The following is an 18,287-nucleotide window of genomic DNA, read 5'->3' as shown; positions in this document are numbered from 1 at the left end:
CAAGATCGCCATTGGGAGTGGAGTGTGATGGCTTTCAACACACACACACACACCGAGGGCCACTTGTAGGTCAGTTGTGTGTGAGTACTTTGTGAGTCTCCCACAGTGACTGAAAGAGAGGTGGCAAGTTTGTCTGTCTTTATTTAGCAATCAGGGAAAAATGGCTGCGCGACTAACAGAGGAACACACAGGCAGAAGTCTAGCAGGGAGACAAATAGGCAGACAGACAAGAACCAGCCATAGAGCTGTTCAGAGATACAGACAGATAAATATTAAACATTACAGACTGGACTTTTACATTTACATTTTATATTAGGTGAATTTTAAAAAATAAGCAAAAACTTTGAAAATGCAACAAAACAAAAAACTACTTCCTCCAAATAAGGTTAATGGCATTAATGTCACCTTAATACTTTCCAGACATTTAGCGAATCTCTGCATGCTAACTCTAGTTGTAACTAAAACATTCACCTACAAAACAACAAAACAGAGATTTAACCACAGTCTACAGGAGAACTTGCGTTGTGGAATTAGCATTTGGGAAACTTGATATGTTAGTTTTAGTGGCATCTAGTAGTGAGGGTTGGGAATTGCAACCAACGACTCAATCGCCACTCACCCCTCCTGAGTTGTGCTTAATAATACGTGTGGTCCTCCATTTGTCCTAATTTTTCTTCTGTTCTTACTTCTAACAAACCAGACGACCCTACTACTACTGCTACTTCTTCTATTTCATCTTCCTTCGTCTTCATATGTATTCACCGTAGTGATGAAACACTCTGTAGAGCAGTTTATCCGTTTGGGCTAGGGTTAGGGTTAGGGTTCGGGGTTAGGGTTAGGGTTACCTAACCCTAACCCTGTAGAAACAACATGGCCGCAACATGGTGACTTTTATGTAAGTGGACCCGCTGTGTATGTAGATAGAAATGGCTCATTCTAAGGTAATAAAAACATAACGATTCATTATGTAAGGTCTTTATACACCACTGAAAACATAGCCATATATATTATATTGCATTTCTGTCAATAGATCCTCCTAAATCTTACACACTGAACCTTTAAGCAAAACTAGCTTTTTGTGTGACCACTTGAGCTGCCTGCTGCTGGTTGCCTGACTGACCCAAGTTTGGCTCCTGATACATACCTCTGCCAAGTTTAAATCAGTCACACTGCTCAGTTTGTTGCATACCACCTTCTCTCTAATCTTTTATGCAGATAAATAACTGCTTTGACAACATACATGTGTAGTACACAGATTTGATAAGCATTTTGTATTTGAAAAACATTAGGCTGAATTAACCTTATTATTGTTTCATAATTTCACTTTCACAAAATGTATGATATTTTATTGTTATTGTGCATGCGAATCCTGTTACTGGAGGTAACAACAAATGTGGTTTAATACTATAGGTCACAGAATCCTGGGGGCTGCAAAACAAATTACTTTAAATTTAATAAAGAAGTCAGGCCATAATTGGCCTTTTTCCATCATTCTGTAAGCAAACGTGATCAGATTTTATGCTGCATACTGCATGAGTTTGCAAACAGCAGGGCGCAGTGAAAGGAGTCAGTTACCTCACTGAGAAGTTGGAAGTGTGGAGCCTGTCGCCTGCAGCTCTTCATCTAACAGCTTACTGTGGCTGCTCCTTCTTATTCCATTACTCCCTGCAATATTTCAAACTGATCTGCCGTAAAAAAATGTCGACCATTGTCTTGTTTTGTAGATGCATTTTTGATGACTGATATGCAATGTGTTTTTCAGTGCTGAGCTTCCTGACAAACACATTGCGTTTACTGTGACTATGAAAGTCAGCTTTAATGTGAAGCTGCAGTAGTAGGAAATGTTCAGTTTGAAGTAACTTAATGCAGCATTTTTTCATCACCAACACCCAGTTTGTAATAGTGCAAATATATAAATGCATTATTGCAATACTTCAGTCAGTGGCCATTCTGCAGGCCGGATGAGGCCCACGAGTTGCCAGTTGATGATCACTGCTGTCGACTCATAGGCCCTGTTTCCACCTGGCATTAACATGCGTCTTGGGTGAACCAATCACGAGTTGGCAGCTCTATGCACAGGTGTGAATGCACCCAAGATGCGTTGAGATCTATTGCTCAGACCACATTTGCGTACACACTGCTAAAAGAATATGGTCTGAGCGATCGATCTCTATGTGCGGGCCACATTGAAGGACTTAACTGATGTTCTTTGCATAAGCAGAAGTAAAGTGTGAAAGAATAAGAAAAAGCACAAAAACAACACGCAAAATGGATTCTCATGGATGGAGTACAAACTAAACACAATGTCTTATGTCCTCTCGGTATATAGGACCACTAGCTGCATGGCAAACTAGCTCATGGTAGCTACAGTTAACCGCAGTTAGTGGTTACTTTAGCAACAATTAAAGCTATCTGTCCATCAGGAAACTGTGAGCAGCCAGAGGACATCAGAGTGAAACACAGAAAATGTTTTTTCCATAAAATATGATCCACTTTAACTAAAGTCAGAGAGTGAAGTTATTAAATTGTATTTTTTGCAGTAATCAGTGAAGCCCAGCCACCTGAAACACTCCTGTGGCGTTTATCGTTTTTATGACCTTCTCATTTGTGGTCTGAAACAGTAAATTAAAAAGCAGAAACCTGAGATCCAATCACAAGTGGTAACTCAAGACGAATGTGGAGGCACATTCTAATGCCATGTGTGAGCTGAAATATTTGGAGGTATCCACTTGTGATCAGAAAACTCCACAAATCCAGTGCAAACAGCCTTTTAGTCTTGTTTAGCATTAAGGCAAACATTACAGATTGGACTTTTACTTCTATATTAGGTGACTTTTAAAAAATAAGCAAAAACTTTGAAAATGCAACAAAACAAAAAAATACTTTCTTCCTACCACAACTACCTCCAAATAAGGTTAATGGGCACCTTAAAACATTCCAGACATTTAGCGAATCTCTGCATGCTAACTCTAGTTGTAACTAAAACATTCACCCACAAAACAACAAAACATTTTTGGAGATTTAATCACAGTCTACAGGAGAATCTGCCTTGTGGAATTAGCATTTGGGAAACTTAATATGTTAGTTTTAGTGGCATCTAGTAGTGAGGGTTGCGAATTGCAACCACCGACTCAGTCGCGACTCACCCCTCCTGAGTTGTGCTTAATAATACGTGTGGTCCTCCATTTGTCCTAATTTTTCTTTTGTTCTTACTTCTAACAAACCAGACGACCCTACTATTACTACTTCTTCTATTTCATCTTCCTTCGTCTTCATATGTATTCAACGTAGTGATGAAACACTCTGTAGAGCAGTTTATCCGTTTGGGCTACTGTAGAAACAACATGGCCGCAACATGGTGACTTTTATGTAAGTGGACCCGCTGTGTATGTAGATAGAAATGGCTCATTCTAAGGTAATAAAAACATAACGGTTCATTATGTAAGGTCTTTATACACCACTGATTGTGGTGACTGTCATATATATTATACTGCATTTCTGTCAATAGATCCTCCTAAATCTTACACACTGAACCTTTAAGCAAAACTAGCTTTTTGTGTGACCACTTGAGCTGCCTGCTGCTGGTTGCCTGACTGACCCAAGTTTGGCTCCTGATACATACCTCATACAAATACGTCACACTGCTCAGTTTGTTGCATACCACCTTCTCTCTAATCTTTTATGCAACATTATGAGGAAAAATACTAAATTCGTAATCCCCCACTCCCCCAGAACTATTGCCAATCTAAAAGCTTAGAATCAATATTTGTTAACCAATATGATTTCTCTGAATCTCTCAGTATGTGCCTGCATTCATGCTTTTTATGCTCACGTGTGCTTGTACACACATATATGGGTGTGTTTGTATGTTAGTAATGAATACCAGTTAGCAGTGCACTCTGCTCTGAATTTCTGAATAGAATATTATTGATTACTGTTCAATACAAGCAGTCTGACGAGAATAAAAAGGTCTCAAACTCATTGTCTATCTGTCTTTCTCTTGCCCAGTCTCCCTGCCCTTTCTTTTTATGCATCATTTCTACATTTTATAGCTCATTGACTAGAATCATATTGTTAATGGGCACATGTCATGTCATTAAGTTGATACGAGTGTAGTAGTAGAATACGATGAAACGCTAAAAGCAGTCAGTGAAAATATATTAATGGATCACATACATTTTGTGTCATGCCGTGCATGTGTGTGTCTTTCTGCGTAGACTTGTGATGTACCTGGAGAGAGATCTGCGCAAAGCAACTCCCCTCAGAGAGAATCCCAGCCAATCAGGATACCTGTCTCAGTGTCTGGATTTACTGATTGTGAATCTGAGTAGCACTGCACCACTGATACTGGGTACAGACAGATACAACATATGTTTACATGAATGTGCACAGGCAACATCTGCTCAGATGAGCAATCAATTGAGCAACCCAACATACTCCTTTTCTTGCTTTATTCATCCATAAATAATATTGAGAATCTCAGTTTGCTTACTTTTGATTCTGTGAAAACATTCATGAAATTTCACATTAATAGGAAAACATTGATGTTTTTGATAGCTGTGGTTGAATAAAAAATAATATATTTAATATCATATATATATAATATGTTCTTAAATATTTAATGGTTAACTAAATGCAATACTGTGATAGTGTTTTGTGGTCTTCTCTGCTTTTACATTTAAGTAAGTAACCCCAGCACCCTTCTACTCTCGTCTCCTCTTGTGTCCCCTTGTCTTGTCTTCTTTCCTCTCTCTAGAGGAAGTCTTATGTGCTTTACGAGGTGTGATCGGGAGGAAACACCCATCTACAGCTCAGAGCAGACAGCTTAAACACACTTTGCCTACCATGTCTGTAGTGCTGGAACTCCTTTCATCACAGGTGACTTGGACAAAAATTGTTTGATTTTAATGTTCTAGAACTTCTGCCTGCAAGGTTATCCACAGAGATTTTCTCATGAATTACTTGTAACCATCCTCATTGGTAAAAAATACAGGAAATGTAATGTACTTAGTTTAGTTTAAGCCACAGAAGGTGGTGTGACACTGTACACAACCCTTCCTTTTCTCTTTATCCCATCGCCCCTTTCTTGTTTGTCTATGTGACTGACTCTCTGTCTTACAGGTCTTTAGATCTCAAATTGTAACTGAAGAGTTTCTAGCTCAAATTGGATTGCTTCTGGTAAGTGTTTTGTAGTCAAGTATTATCAACACTCAAATTTAGATAAGGGTTCCTTATCTGGAGTGATTGTTTTACAAAATGAAAAATGACACTAGGATGCACGGGCTGCACTGATATTTTGAATTTCAATTTAATTGACAAGTTTAAAGACATGGTGATATCCCAACAAGTTTAGGCAATTAAGAAAATTAAGCTAACATAAAAAGCAGAACTGATACCCATTGCAGTCCTTTAACATTTAGGAGAGAAATCTAAGACCCAAAACACACAACAACGCACAGTGATAAGTACACATCAAAGAACCATCTCTGTTTACAGTGCATTAAACTATGTTGACCAAGTATTGCTGTAGTATTTTAATTTAATTTTTTCTTTCTCTCAGAACTATATAGCATCTATAGAGTCCAATGAAACAAATCTTGCCAGTGCTTTGGGTGAGTTACTTTACTCTCTACTCTACTATAATGTTTATACATGTTCAATAAAAATCTACACTGTTATATTATATAACGTTACTCTGTTTATGTGAGAACTAAAAGTAATGCATGAAGCGTTCTGTAGTTGAATAACATTGTTTAGTTTAGCTGTGAAGGCTGCACTTTAATTTACAAGTCACCCTTATAAGAACAAATATTTATATGTGAAAGATAAGGAGATAGATACATACAGCCTAGAAGAGACACATGTGGAACTGCATTTAAAATGCTTGTGCGCAAGGTAAGGTGCAGAGTGCAAGGACAGCCACAGTGCACTGCATAATAGAAGTTGAGGGGCTGACCCAGCCAACGATGCAGGAAATTCACTAACTGGTTAGCCTGTAGGTCATAGGTCGGGAAATAAGTTTGGCATCGAACCAAATTTTTTTCAAGCCGTTACACGGCGGGCCAGAACATAGTCAAATTATTTTAAATCTTTGTGGATGTTTAGCTTAGTCGGTATTGTGCGGCACTGCCATTTGTAAGGTTGTAAGATTGATTAACTGAGGATATTTTTTTCTCCCTTGTTAAACAAATTGAATATAAGGACACTTTTGCACATGCTCACAATAAAGCATGTGCTGCAGTGTGTGTGCGTGTCCCGGCGTTTGATCCCTCATCATAAACCTATGGATGCTTATTTTCATTTCCCTGAAGAAATTCAGGGGAATCCAATCACATGTTTACTGCCAGCTTTTTCAGAGGTGTGTCAAGCAAGCCAGAGACTCTTTTGAATGTCCTCCAGAACTCTGCAAAGTAAACGTGCTCAATAAACTCAAGGAGAGGCTGTGTGTTTTACATAGAAATTGTTTTGTCCACATTTAATAAAGAATTGCTACAAAAAACGTTGTCACGCTTTTATTTTGGAGGCACACCTAGGAAGTGATTATGTGAGTAGTGCTGAATAATATCTGATCCCTTATTAGGTGCAGCAGTATGTGAGGAATTGATTAGGACCTCTCTATCCATTGTGGAGGTCCTGAGTCAGCACCATGCTCTCACCATTCCACATCAAGGTGTTGTAAGTATGCAAGCACGCAAATATGCAATTGCCTTCCTGTCCGAATCACTGTCTACCTTTTACAGCACTGACTGAATCTTTGTGTGTCTGTTGTCTGTTTTAGTGTCTGACTGATTACCTTTCTGTCTGTCTGTCTGACTGACTGACTGTCTGCTGAGAATTTAGTGAAGAAATATAGGATAGAGATCAACAAATGTCAGTATATTACCTCTGATGGGACTTTAGAGACATCCTGTCATCAGTCTGTTACACTCCTGCAACTGTCAGATTTTTAATATACCTTTTAAAAATTGTTTGCTTATTTAGAAAAACACAAGTAATACATAAGTTGCTTTACTGTGATAGAAAGCTTGCAGAGAACAAGTGAGGGCTATAAGAAATTGTTAGGTGTATGTTAAAGTGTTTCCATGAATATCTCCTGTTTTTGTCCATTTCATTTAATGGCCCCTGGTTTTATATTCAGTGGTTGTCTTCCAGTCTGCCAAACCAGTCTATTAGTGGTCAGACGACAGAGGGTCAACTTGTGCAATATTAAGCAAGACACTAATCAACTATTGAACCAACAGAGCCTCATCAGATGTGTTTCTGTGTGTGCGTACGTGTGTGTGCATGGATTGGGACAATGAGATTGTGTTTAATGGCTATTGACGTATGGAAGCGGAGAGCAGCAGCAGGCAGACAGGATGGAGGGAGAGAAAAGAAAAGAGATGAGGAATAGAGGAAAGGAGCAAAGAGGAGGCTCGCTGCTACTGATAGTCAATAACACAGGAAGACACTTTAATTACCACCAGCCAGCTCAGATTACCTTTTATTGCCCGCTGGACAAGGACACAGAGTCATGTTTGAGTTAGTTTACGTCTCTTAATCTTTACCACAAAGTAAAGTTTGCAGTAGGTTTTGCCTCCACAACCCTATTTTTTACATTTCTCTTTCACAATGGTAAAACATTTGTTCTTTAGTCATCTTAAAAAGTTAAACATTTTAGCTATGTAAGCATTACCAGGTAGTGATAAGGATGCTTTCAATGTGTCCAAGTTAATTTATTTGTGTCATTGAATTGTGATATGGAAAACCAGTTAAAACACAGGCTACACATAAATTTAAAATCTGAATTAACTGCTCTAAAAAATACAATTTAAATTTGACACTAAGCATGATGTTATTGCTCTAAATGTGCATTCATCTACTAAAGTTGGTTCATTACTTTTTGGATCATGTAAGCGTATTATGGAATTCAGAGAAAAAGACTAAGTGTCCCAAATTTTATTTGGGAATTTGGGGGAAAAAACACACAGGTATAAAACAATTTCCTCTGAAATATTACCACATAGTTTTGATACACTACACAGAGTACAACCCCAGACACTAAGTGACAATTAAAAAAATTATCTTTAAACAAAGTTGATTAACAATTTTTGAATTTCTTTTTTTGCGAAAAAGAGAAAAAAATCCTATTTTTTAACTGGGTATGCTAAAGTGACAACATTTCAGTCTTCAACAAGGCCAACATATATATTGAGCATCTTTATACTAGACTACTGTCTGCATCCAGGAGCTGTGTGCTAACAATAGCCTATTTGTTGTTGAATTAATGATGTAAAGTAGCTTCAGCACAGTGAGTGTGTTGGAGAAAAAAGTAGTTTTGTGCTCTGCTTAATCAACAATGTACACATGAGGTTTGTTAGTTTGTTTACTAGAAGAAACCAAAGCAGAATCAGAAGAGCAGATGTTGCCTGTGATTTGCAAGTAAAATAAAAAGTATATACAACATTTCATAGTTTCTAGTCCTTTGAGAATACAGATGAATTGGCATATTTCTATTTTTACTGTTAGTGATAGGTTAAAACTACAATAGGGAGGGGGGTACCTTGGTAAGAGAGCAAAAACTGAAAATGCAGACAAGAAAGGATTTCAGACAGTGAGGGGACGTGTCACCCATAGTTTCCAGTTCAGAGAAATTGCACCAAGGCTTTCTCCCCTGCACACGCTCTATCCAGTCTTTTGATGGTTGTGATATTAATACACACACCATTAAGTGGTGGACAACATCCTTTGTAGTTTCCTTTCTCTGACTTTCAATGTAATGACCTCACACACACACTCACTCAGCATTAGTGTTGTTTCTATGGTAATATTAGTAATCATGCAAATTCATGCAATATAGATTCATGCCTAAATAAGGGCTTTGACTGTCGTGGAAGTACGTTTGTGTGTGTGTGTGTGTGTGTGTGTGTGATCAAAGAGATCATTCAGCAGTGCATTTCCATAGTAATTTGATCCTCTGTGACAGTGGTCTGTGTGGTTGGTGCCCACTGAATTAATATAGTACAGTGTTGTCTACTCAGTTTAATTTAAAAATATATCCTGTTTTCACATTTGCTGTATATTAAGTAGTTTTTGAGAGGAAAGGCTGAAATTGCTTTTATTGATATACTTTTTTACCCTCAAATGAGAGAACACTGCTCCAAATTGAGCTATTGATAATATGTATACTGTTTAAGTTCAACAGTGAGTTTGACTATGAGTTTTACATATAAAAGCATTCAGCCTATTGGCAGTAGTTTTGCTGGTACATTTTCTAGATAAAGATAATTGTCTACTGCTACAAAATTTCTGTCTGTTTTGACCTGGGTTGTTTTCCGTGGCACTGAGACATTATCTGCAGATGAGCTTAAATAATACCATGCTAATTGATTCCTCCAGATTTTAAAGATCTTAGAGTATCCTGGTCAAGGATCAATACAGTGAGATGTGTAAAGATTTGTTTTTGTCTCTTGAAGGTTGTGGACGCCATTCTGCCTCCTCTGACAACACTGGCTTTTAGCAGAAATGGTAAGAGCGATGGTGGGTCATTGTTGAGAGAGGGAAGAGGGAATGAGACAGAAGAGATGTGGAAATAGAAGTAAATGTCAGAGTGCTGGAGGAGGGAGTGAGGAAGAAAAAGGAACAGATGAAATTGCAAATAGGAAAGAGTCGAAGCAAAGGTTTAGAAAGATAGGGGTGTCCTGATAGCCGAATGGTTAAAGCACATCTGCGGTTGGACTCCAGCGGGGGACCTTTGTAGCCTTTTATCTTTTATCCTTTATCAATGCCAAAAAAATAATTTTATTCTTAAAAGAAATAGATATTGTACAAACAGCCATAGAAGTAGAAAGATAGATAGATGCATATTAGTAAGAGAAATAATAGATTGATGAAGAAAGAATTGTAGAGAAAAGATATAGCTAAGAAGAGGAGAGATGGTGAGGGAGAGAACCAAACCTTGAATATTTAAAAATCTTTTCATTAATAAACTGCAGTATCCAGTGAACAGTGTCATTGTAATTTTCCACTGCTATGTTTTGGTTTTGGACTCTCAGTGAATTATTACAGCATAACTAGCAGTATGTTTTGTGGAGCCAGTTTCTCAGGGTAAAATGACATCCTCGTTTTGTTTGGGCCATTAATACTTTATTTTCCTTGTTACTTGTTATCATGTCATGCTGTGTTGTTCCAAAAGAGCTTGTGACCTTGAGTCCTCCTCTTAATCCACCTCTGTTTTTTGTAAGTGTGTAGATATTCTAGTATCTATTTATTTGTGCTACTGTAATGATATGTCGTGTAATATTATACCATCTTACTTTATATTACTTGTAAACCCTAACCCTATGTAAACTTTAATAGTCGTAGAAGGAAATTATTTGATAAAAATACAGTAATGTTCAGAAACCAAACTGGTCAAAACATGAACATCTTCCCTCGGCTGCAGCAACATCCTAAAGTTGAATCTCACATTTTGGCGTTAGTGTTGCCTCTAAATCAACAATTTTCAAGTAACGTAATGGTCATATGATGCCACATACGTATTATGGACCACTTGGAAAAATAAAATGCAACTAAGAAAAAGTCTCTCAGCCAATATGTGTAAGCTTGAAAGCTACTACTGACACACATACAGTATTCTAAACACTTGTATCTATTGTAATATGCTCCCTCTTTCTCTGTGTGTGCGTTCCAGTGGAGTGGTCTGTGTTTGTTTTGAGGGTGCTGTCCGAACTCAGTCTTGTCCTGCTGGTCCAGGAGAGTGATGTAACTGAGGAAGATGATGAGACAGAGGAAAAGAAAAAGAGAAGAGAGGAAGGAGGAAGGCCAGCAGATGGAAGCGGCGATGGAAGCTCCTGTAGTCAAATCTTAGCTCTCATCACTGAATCTCTGCTTCCAAGGTTGGTCTAATTCTTTCTAAGTATTGGCCCGACAGTGTGTCTGGTTTTGTTTCGGAAACAGATAAGAGGTAAATGCTCTATGAGTAGTATTTTTGACATCAATACAACATAACCTAATTTTATTATATTTTAGTGTAAATGAGACCATCATCAGAATGATTCCTTCCCGGTGTTTTGGTTGCCAAAGCTATTTTGTTACTGATTACTTCTCAATATTAAAGCAACATTTCCTCTTAACCCCCTTTGACAAACAGAGCAATGTTCCATCAAGTCAAATTGAGTTCTTGCTTATGCACCCACTCTTTTGGTAAATAACAGCTGTACAGACACAATATTCAAGTCTAAACAGCTGCCAGGTCAAAAATAATTGTAGCTCATTGACAGCAGGTGATAATGTCAGATCTGAGCTTTAGAGGAAGTAATCCTTGAAATAAAGTCAGAGCTATCCAACCATCATCAATTCTATGATGATTAACTCATTTTTGCCATGTAAAAGTCTATTTATGGATACTAGTAACGTGGCAAAGATTTATAGATGCATTTCGCAATGGAATATATATATATAAATGAGTATTTTGTGTCTTGCCTCCAGACACGGCTAACTCATAAGCATCTGGCTTTATGAGTGTTCGCATCAAATGATCATAACAATCTGTGGAGAGAAGAGAGAGACAATTGCAGTTTGCAGAAGTTCACATCATGACAAAAACACAAAATAGATGTTGACATTTGTGGTGTGTTTTATTTCACATTCTCTATGTGGATCTATACAGCCTCCTCCTTTACCATATTATTTTGTAGCTCCATTTTTTTAAAAATTATCTTCTTTCTCATGGTTGCCTCATTTGTTACTTCACATCTCACCTCATTCTCCCCCCTTTTCGCCTCACGTTCTCTCCTCTGCTCTGTTTCCAAAATTTCCCTTTTTTTCCTTCTCTATTAAAAGTCTAGTTCTCCCCACCCCCTCTTCTCCACCCCTTTCTCCAGATCTGTTCCAGTTTACTCTCTGTTACTAATGATCAGAACAGTACATAAATTATTAACACTACGAAAGCTAAATGTGGTACTCATGCATGTTTGTGTCTAGGTATGAGACTCTTCTTCGAGCAGCAGAACCTATCCCACTCTACGCCCTCAAACTACTGGTATCGATGACTGAACACAGCATGCAGATCTGCAGGTGTTGTACACACAGATACTCAAAACACTGTTGAGGCATCATAATACCAAAATGTGACCTTATTGTACCTTACAGTACCATCTCAAGTATCATATATAATAAAGTACACTAAAGATTACAGAGACCCACTTCTTAACATACATTATATTTTCTTATAGTAACTGAAGTTTTATGTGGACAGTACGTTTAACTGGAAATATTTTTGACTCCAATATTCGGTTCTTTATTCAAGATCACGTTTTGGTCGTATTAAAGTATTTTGAAGTCTTATCAGGCACCCTCACAAATCCACACAGTCACATTTTAGGCGCTCTATATATAATGTTTTAATGCCAAGGACAGTCATTCCCAGTTCAGCACTGTGAATAACTGTTTCTTATTCAATACAGCGCACACACATGGATAAATCCACAAACATGCAAACACTCTCTCACACACGCACACATACACACACACACACACACACACACACACACACACACACACACTCTCTCTTACTATTAGCAGTGATTTAATTATCTACTACAGTACATACAGATACACACAAAATATTGTTTATTTAGTGATATAGCTGATGCACAATCTAATAGCAACATCAGCACAGCTGCATCACTGCTGGTAATCTACATTCAAGACCTTTTTCACCCCACGTAACACCAGTGTTTTCTACATCAGTAATCAGTTTAGTGACAGGCATAAGGTGCTGTATCAGCTAAGATGTGTAAAGACTTCACATATTGTGCTGATGTATCTTGGCACACTAGCTACTGCTGAGGAGCTTTGTTAAAAATTGTACTGCACACTCTTCAAATATACGACACTGGGACAAAATTATTGCTGCAGTTAAAGTAAAATTCACAACTGCATAATGTTGAAGTAATTCGCTGTTCAGGAACTTAAAAACATGTCTTGAGGAAGCAGTCACCTGACACCAAAAAATAAAAAGAGGTAATGATGTGTTTCCAGGTTTGGTTGCACAGAGAATCTGCTGATCCCTAGGCTGAATATGAGATGACTCATCTGTGTGTGTGTGTGTGCATGTATGTGTGTTTGATAGATGTGTTCTGACAGCAGCTGTCAGTAAGTCTTGATTCTCTGGTCATCTGTCTCCTTTTTTCAACTTTTGACAGAGACAGAAAGTGAGTGTGAAAAAAGAGGAGGCAGAAAGAGAGAAAATGGGAAAGGCAAGCAGTGGATTGAGGGGTGGAAGGAAGGATACAAGGAGGAAGTAGGAAAGAGATAGGCAGGCAGATTGAGTTAGATGGAGTGGGGAAGTGCAACACTATGAAGAAGAGAAAATGTTGACAAAGGGTGAGGGATGACAGTATTCACGGCAAGCTACCTTTTGGTCACCTAATCTTACAAATACAGTCATCAGTATTTGGGGATCGCAAAGTGGTCAAAGACATGGAAATGCCTTGTGGTCAAATATTGTAGCTTATCCAAAGTTCTGTCATCTTTGAATACTATAATTTACAATAGCCATGACTGTTAACCTGGTGTTTGTCCTTCCATTTTTTTTCCTGCTTCCATTCTCGTATGTTAATCTACTTCAGCAATAATAACCTCTTATCACTAATATCCCATTCTCCTTCCATCTCCATCCATCTGTCCCTCCCATCCTCCCAGAGTTCACCCTCATAGCTGAATACGCCCCTACTTCTCTTATCAGTAATATTACCCACTCTCGTCCCCATCCTTCTTTTCCTCCACCTCTCCTCATCCCCTTCTTTCCTTGAAACAAGTAGAGTGACGTGAACTTTTCAAATTGGTGTCAGCACTCTTCTCTCTACATCTCTGTTTTTTTCTCTCACTCTTTTTCTTCTGACATTATTAACAATATTTAAAAAAAATTCTCTGTCTCCCTCGTTCTCTTTCTTACACCATCTCTAATTTATTAACATTAGTCCACATTTCTCTCTTTCTCTGTGCCCTCTCTCCACAACTCTCCCTCCATCACTGCGGTTATACAATCAGAAATTAAATTGCCTGGGTCTTGGTTAGATAAGTGTGGCTATGAAGCCAGCCGAGCGGTAATTAGATGGTAAATTGGGGACATTAACGTTGGGTAGGCAGCCTGCTGTTTCTCTCTGCATTATCACAGCCCAGACACACCTTCAAACAACTACATTTACTATGACCTTTCCTCAAAGAACCTTAAGCTGTGTGGTTACATGTGTGCCCAACTATGTTTCAATGTCCTTATAGGTATGTCTGTCTGCCAAATGTGTGTAGATGTGGCCTCACCCCTCAACACATTCCATGCTTATCAACCAAGTATTATTTTCTCTTAGTTTAACTGTGTTGGCTGTTGTATTGTGACTGTAGATGAATCTCCATTTTAAACAACTCATAATTCTTCTTTTCATTAGTTAATAGCTTGACATAGACTCAACCTTGCAAACCATTACATCATCAAATTATCATTTGGACTCCTAAGTCTCTCACAGCCAGAGAAAAGTGGCATCATTAGGTGTTAACAACACCAAGATGGTCGTTTTCACACGCTAGAAATCTGTAATTGCATGTAACAGTCTGTTTTACTGGGCTGCTCTCTGGTGTGAATTAATGCATGAAAAAATATTTTAAAATATTCTTTAGATGATACAAAAACTCATTAAGGTGTGTCAATTATGAATAATTGGACCATCCTCTAGGGAAGAACTTTCCAGTGTCTTGTGATACACAGTAGATATTTGACTAAAACTTCCAAATGCTAAGATATAACCTCCTGACTTTATCTTTGGTGTTTATTATCGTTTCACTTGAAATAACAAGGTCCACGATGCCCTTTCAGAATCATCTGAGATTAAGCTTTAGTGCTACAAGTGTAGCTGACAGCCGAATTACATGACTGGTCAGGCAGAGGTTAATCTATCTTAGTGGTTGGCCATAATGTGATGTTAAATGCTCCATTATAAAGCTAATAATGATGATGTATGGCTAGTGCTGTAAGAGTTGTCTCATCTGTTTGTTCTGTCATAGGCGGTCTGTTTGTTCAGTGTCTGGTCTTGTGCACTGTTTATTGATGTATGGCTGGTAGTTTAAAGGTAGTCCAGTTTTCATGTCGTGCTGGCCTGGCCCGTCCTCTCATCTCTCAGCCTGTCACCTACCTAATGGGAGGCCATCCATCACATCTACAAACACAGACACACACACACACACACACACATTTACACCTTCATAAAACGCCTATTATAAGGGGTCGTAATATCAATATTCATCGGCACCAGTATCTCAAAGACGTATCTGACTGCCTAACTTGCACTTACGGTCATACAAGCTATAATGGTCAGGTGTGCTGCACTATCGAGCAACGCCTGACACTACACCTAACAATTATTACAAAACCTTTGATTTAATTAGGGCACATGCTGTGCTGTCACATCTAGTGTGGCGTATCAGTGCAAGGTTGAGTGAAACTGATGTCTATAATGGTGGATCTTGTCAATATTTATGCTCAGCAGTACCTCAAAGACCTCACTAGCGCCTGACCAACCTCTGATATTACACCTACATTTTACGGCATGGGTCAAAATATCTTAATTAATCTGATGTCAGGCAAGAATAGAAAGACTCAATCAAGGTAGCAGTAGCAGGCAGAGTATACAAAAATGGTTAAATGTAACAACTGCAATGTTGGAGCATGTTGGTTACATAGAAATATTAGGTGCATGAACCAGTGAAGCCTGGAACTGCTGCCTGCTCCAGTTAATTGTAGTTTATTTTTCAGATGCTGATGGTTTTGCCTAGACGTCGGTGTAATGGTGTGGGGAATATTTTCTCAGTATACATTAAGATAAAATGAAACTAGTATTCATTTCTGTGTAAACAATAACGTATCTCAGCACACATATCGAACATGAAGTAGGCAACTGACCAGTAAAAGCAAAACATTTAAACAGTAAAAAGAGAATGTGAAAAGTTACTTGTTAACACTCTGTGATGGTAATGTGTTACTCTTTTGCCTGCATTGGATGCATTTCAATTGGAACATCTTAACTTTTATTAAATGAAAACAGCCTCCCAGTTGATACAACACCATTCATTGTGTGGTCCCTGTTAGAGGTGGAACGTAACATTTGCTGTTGAAAAGTCCAAAGAAAATGACACTGTTAAATCAGCTTATTTAAATAAAGATTACCATAAGTGGTCTGCCAGACAAGCTATAAATCTTATTTAAAAAGAAGACAGATTTTTAAATCACTGGACAGACTTTGATGCCTTCAGCATATTAACAACAGTCTGACTTCAGCTGGCTTTGTTCCCATTACAGCCTGAATGCTTCTTTGCTTTCTAATGCACACAAACACACACATACACAAGGTGTGTGTATATGTGTTGACACTCCAACCACACAGTAATTGGTTGGAAATCAAAGAAACCTTAATCAGTAAGTAGACGGAATGTCATTGCTAATGTAGACATCCGTCCCTCTCTCTCTCCCTCTCTCTTCTACTCTTGGCTTTTCTTCTAGTTTTTCCTATGTGGATTCACACACATGACTCTTTTGTTTTCACGCTGTCTCTGCCCAAAGCTTCTCCCCTCTCCTCTAATCTTTTCCCATTCCTTTTTCCTCTTCGCCAAATGTAATCTTCTCCTTAACTCTCATCTCCTCTTCCCGTTTCCTTCCTTCTCCTCTCTCACCTCATCTCACTTCATCTGCTCTCATCGCGTCTCCTCCTTTCGTCTCTCTTCTTACCCCAATTCCACTGGTACCAGACAGGAGTCGTCGTAGCGGAACTCCAACCTTAATGAAGATGAAACAGCCCAGTGTGTGTGTGTGTGCGTGTGTGTGTGTGTGTGTGAACAGTGCAGTGAAGTGCCTCTAAATTAAATTAATTTCTCATCCTCTACTTTCTACCTCTGCTCCAATATGTCTTTCCTTTTCAGGTTGATCAAACACAGTAGGATCCTACCATCCGTCTTTCAACTCATTATGGTAAGAAATCAATCTCACTTAATCAATTATTATTCAGCCAATCAGCAAAACACTTGCTCATTCACTCCAGTCTATGAATCAGTCAGCCTGTTAAAAAATCTGACAGTCTGCTAATCCAACCCAAACAATCTGTATTATTTTATGGCACTTCTGCTTTTTATTACAGCTCAGTTATATTCTGTATCCTTACTTCTCTCTCCTCTCTCACTCGCTCCATCTAACCCTTATAGATGTATTTATGTAAATTCGTCCGAGTGGTGTTGACCTATTAGAAGGCTTGTGTAATTGACTGGCAGGTTAGCAATATAGAGGAGGATGGGTTAATAGAGTGAGAACGTGGACTCTATTAAGATCCCACACAAATGCACGGCACTTGTCTGTTATCAGCGAACCAAAACAATGTTTCCAGTAAACAGTTTACTTCACCTGACCCTTTATGCAGACGCACAAACACTAATGAACACACAAACACATACAGTACAGTGTGTTTTCAGCAAACCGAAACACTTACACACACACACGCACTCAGACTTATTAAATAATTAGTGTTCTGCGTGGCTGCCTGTCCGGCCCCGACTAGCTGCATGCATGCAAAATGTTTAACACTGTTATCCATCAGCCTGATTAACTCCTATCCTGATTGTTTACTCTTGTCTCAACCAGTCATGTCAGGATCCATTAGTGCTGTCTGTATTGCTCACGTTTGGATTGATTTATGCTGCCTGAAACACTGTGATCTGGATGGATTACACCCGTCACTGGTGATCACACTTGTCAGGGAGAAACTCGCCTGCTTGTATTTGTCTAGGTGATAAAGTAGTTCTGCTTCAGACATGAAACGACTTCAGGAAGCTGGCTAGGTTCTTTAACTGGTGGGTTGCTGTGCCTGAGGAGGCAGAAGGCTGATCAGAGTGGGTTACGGTCAAATACTTTTTACAAAGCCTGCCTCACTCATACTGTACGCTCTGTAGATATACCACTAGGACATGTTGAACACTCTATGAGTTATGGAGCAGCACAGTTAGTCATTGTTAAAATAAATTTTGGTTCCTCGTTACTCTTCGTCAGGTTTAAGCTGTCAGTGATGTCACAAATGTCCTTTCACAGCTTATTAGTCCATAAAGATCAAAATAAATTAACTTTGTCATTTGTTGTTACTGACAGGCAGGTTGTCCTAGGCGTGAATTGATGTCATTGTCTTCAGCCTCAGGCTACTGCACATGACGAGCACCGGCCAGGCTTATCTGCCCATATTCAGATCACACTGATGCGCACAAACCCCGCGGGC

General features: G+C 38.6%; 1 protein-coding gene across 3 annotated transcripts in view; it reads left to right on the top strand.

The window, feature by feature from the left end:
- The window catches only part of ulk4 (unc-51 like kinase 4), a 163,185-nt gene that overhangs the window by 38,574 nt on the left and 106,324 nt on the right, over positions 1-18,287 (top strand). For all 3 annotated transcript variants that reach the window (XR_006824288.1, XM_046043690.1, XM_046043691.1), the window contains 9 exons: positions 4,218-4,351; positions 4,757-4,878; positions 5,122-5,178; positions 5,561-5,612; positions 6,581-6,675; positions 9,456-9,507; positions 10,673-10,877; positions 11,965-12,057; positions 16,951-16,999. Coding sequence is in view for 2 of the 3 variants with exons in the window: in XM_046043690.1 (XP_045899646.1) it covers positions 4,218-4,351; positions 4,757-4,878; positions 5,122-5,178; positions 5,561-5,612; positions 6,581-6,675; positions 9,456-9,507; positions 10,673-10,877; positions 11,965-12,057; positions 16,951-16,999 (859 nt within the window). In the remaining variant the exon portion in view is untranslated. The remainder of the gene's footprint in view (positions 1-4,217; positions 4,352-4,756; positions 4,879-5,121; positions 5,179-5,560; positions 5,613-6,580; positions 6,676-9,455; positions 9,508-10,672; positions 10,878-11,964; positions 12,058-16,950; positions 17,000-18,287) is intronic.

This window comes from Micropterus dolomieu, linkage group LG03, assembly GCF_021292245.1.
Source record: "Micropterus dolomieu isolate WLL.071019.BEF.003 ecotype Adirondacks linkage group LG03, ASM2129224v1, whole genome shotgun sequence".
NCBI classification, from domain to species: domain Eukaryota; kingdom Metazoa; phylum Chordata; class Actinopteri; order Centrarchiformes; family Centrarchidae; genus Micropterus; species Micropterus dolomieu.
This window is presented reverse-complemented; position numbering and strand designations above follow the sequence as displayed.